The 2,107-nt window shown below is 40.0% G+C and overlaps 1 protein-coding gene across 1 annotated transcript; it reads right to left on the bottom strand.

The window, feature by feature from the left end:
• Positions 1-522: 522 nt before the first annotated feature.
• LOC102987270 (small nuclear ribonucleoprotein Sm D3-like) lies at positions 523-1,226 on the bottom strand. The gene has a single exon (XM_055088333.1). It carries the CDS (start codon positions 1,069-1,071, stop codon positions 691-693), a length of 381 nt encoding a protein of 126 aa, XP_054944308.1. The 5' UTR covers positions 1,072-1,226; the 3' UTR covers positions 523-690.
• Positions 1,227-2,107: the final 881 nt, after the last annotated feature.

The following is a 2,107-nucleotide window of genomic DNA, read 5'->3' as shown; positions in this document are numbered from 1 at the left end:
ATTATTTTCCCTTTATTAAGATGCCTTTAAAAAAGAAAAGGAAATATCCATTACTTTTAGACTGATTAAAAAAGATATACTTTCAGTAGATCATTTGCATCCTTTTGACAATGAAAGAGACACTGCCCAAAACACTAAGATATTATCTGAACTGACTGAGGTGTAAAGTCTCCTTATAGCTGAAGAAAACAGAAGGTGTTCAACTTATTCAAAACATTTATTTGCTTGAGGTGAGACTGCTTGTTTTTAAAGGGTTTGTCCTATACCCTAAAGTTTATTCTTTACAAACATCTCACAGTTAAGTGCCCGTCTGTGGGTTGTAAAACAACTCTAAGACATCTAGCTATATAGTAGGGCCATGGATAAGTGTAATGAAAATTTGATTTCCGTGGCTACTTCCTCTAGATGCTATGCATTCTGACCCTCTCTTATACACACAAAAACAACAAAAAAATAAAATAAAGTAAATGGAAATTCAACTGTGTAATAAAATAATTTATAGATTTTGTTACTTTTTTTTTTTATTCTCAAAAAGAAAAAACCCACCACATTTATTTAGTTTAACATTTACCCAGATCTAAAGAAAAAGATGTCAAAAGATAACCTAGGGCATATACATACGCACGCATCCCCTGACCCAGATAACCTAAAAGAAAAAAATAAGGGCAAAGTTCTGTCCAACAGATAAATTTATCTTCGCTTCTGGAAGATGTTTCCACGTCCCATTCCACGTCCTCTCCTTCTTGCGGCCACTTGGGCCTTCAGAATAGCAGCCTTTCCCCGACCGGCCCCCGAGCCTTGGTTTTTATTTTTCATGCTCTTTAACATGGGTGCGTTTTTCAGCATGTCAGGCAAAATCAGAAAGCAGATCTTGCTGCCACGGATGTACACCTGCTCCAGCTGTGCCACTCGGCCATCTCTGTATGTGACTGTGATGTTGGACATCTGGCAGTTCATGTTGTCCTCTGCTTCAATGAGCTTCCCTCGATATACCTCACCAGTGTTCGTCTCACAAGTCACGATGTGACCCTCAGCCTCATGTAGGACTTTAATCGGCACGCCAATAGACATCTCGGCAGGAAGAGAGTTCGGTTCCGGTCTCCTCTTCCTTTATGGTGCGGAGGTGACCCTTGCGACTGCAAAGTCATGACGCGAGTGAATGGCGGGTCCCGCTCTCCCAGAATACCACGCGTTCCCAAAATGCCTCGCGCAGGGCCCGCCCCCTTCCTTTTGTTACTTTTTATTTTGTTAGATTTTAACTTTCAGATATAGTGAATCCGGAAAGAAAAAACCTTGGTATGATTGCAATTTATAGAACTGATTCATTGAGCAAATGTTACTCCATTATTTATGACACAGTTCCCAGCCTCATCTCAGGTCTCTTGATACTCTCCTTCCTCACCCTGCTTGTCTTATTTTCCATTGAATTTCCAGTGTTTAGTAAGCAGAAGAGACTCAAAAAATAGGCACTGGGTATTGGATTGGATGCTACTCAAGCCTACATAGGGAAGTTTTCTTTCACAGACCTTTGAGTATGCTCTGTATGCCCAACTTGATTGACAAATGGTGTTTGGAAAGGGAAATTGTTCAGAAGGGAATAAAAATATCTTTGTTTATAGTCTGACTGCAAAACAAAGTGAAAAGGTTCTCAGGCCCAATTTCAAGTTCTCTGGTCCAGAGAGATCACCCAGACTCTGTTGGGCCTCACTCTGTTTCCAGTTTGCCCCTTGAGAGGCAAGCTTAGGCTCTTGAGGTTAGGGTCACCAACCAGATGATTCTACCCTCCATTCCTCTGCATTCCTTTTTAATAACAATGCTTTTCCCTTGTTAGCCTGCCTGTGAGGGTCCTTAGAGTAACCTCTGTGTAAACGAATCTTTTATTTTCACTCTTAAAAAACTGCCTCAGAGAGAAGTCAAACTTTTGGCCTGATCTCTTTTCCCAAGTTCACGGTCATGATTCCAATTAAACAGAAGTTCCTAGATTGGATTCCAATCACCTATTTTAGGTATCACCTCTTTTAGACAACCAAAGAAGGACTCGGCTTTTCGGGAAATGTTTAATATCAAATATATGTTATTTTTGAATTATTACTGTTAAATATTATGT

This window comes from Physeter macrocephalus, chromosome 11, assembly GCF_002837175.3.
Source record: "Physeter macrocephalus isolate SW-GA chromosome 11, ASM283717v5, whole genome shotgun sequence".
Lineage (NCBI taxonomy): Eukaryota > Metazoa > Chordata > Mammalia > Artiodactyla > Physeteridae > Physeter > Physeter macrocephalus.
The sequence above is the reverse complement of the archived record's forward strand: the minus strand, read 5'-3'. Positions and strand labels throughout refer to the sequence as shown.

What these genes read in the sequence shown, in the direction of transcription:
- LOC102987270 (XM_055088333.1), bottom strand. Translation starts at nt 1,071, where the DNA reads ATGTCTATTGGCGTGCCGATTAAAGTCCTACATGAGGCTGAGGGTCAC.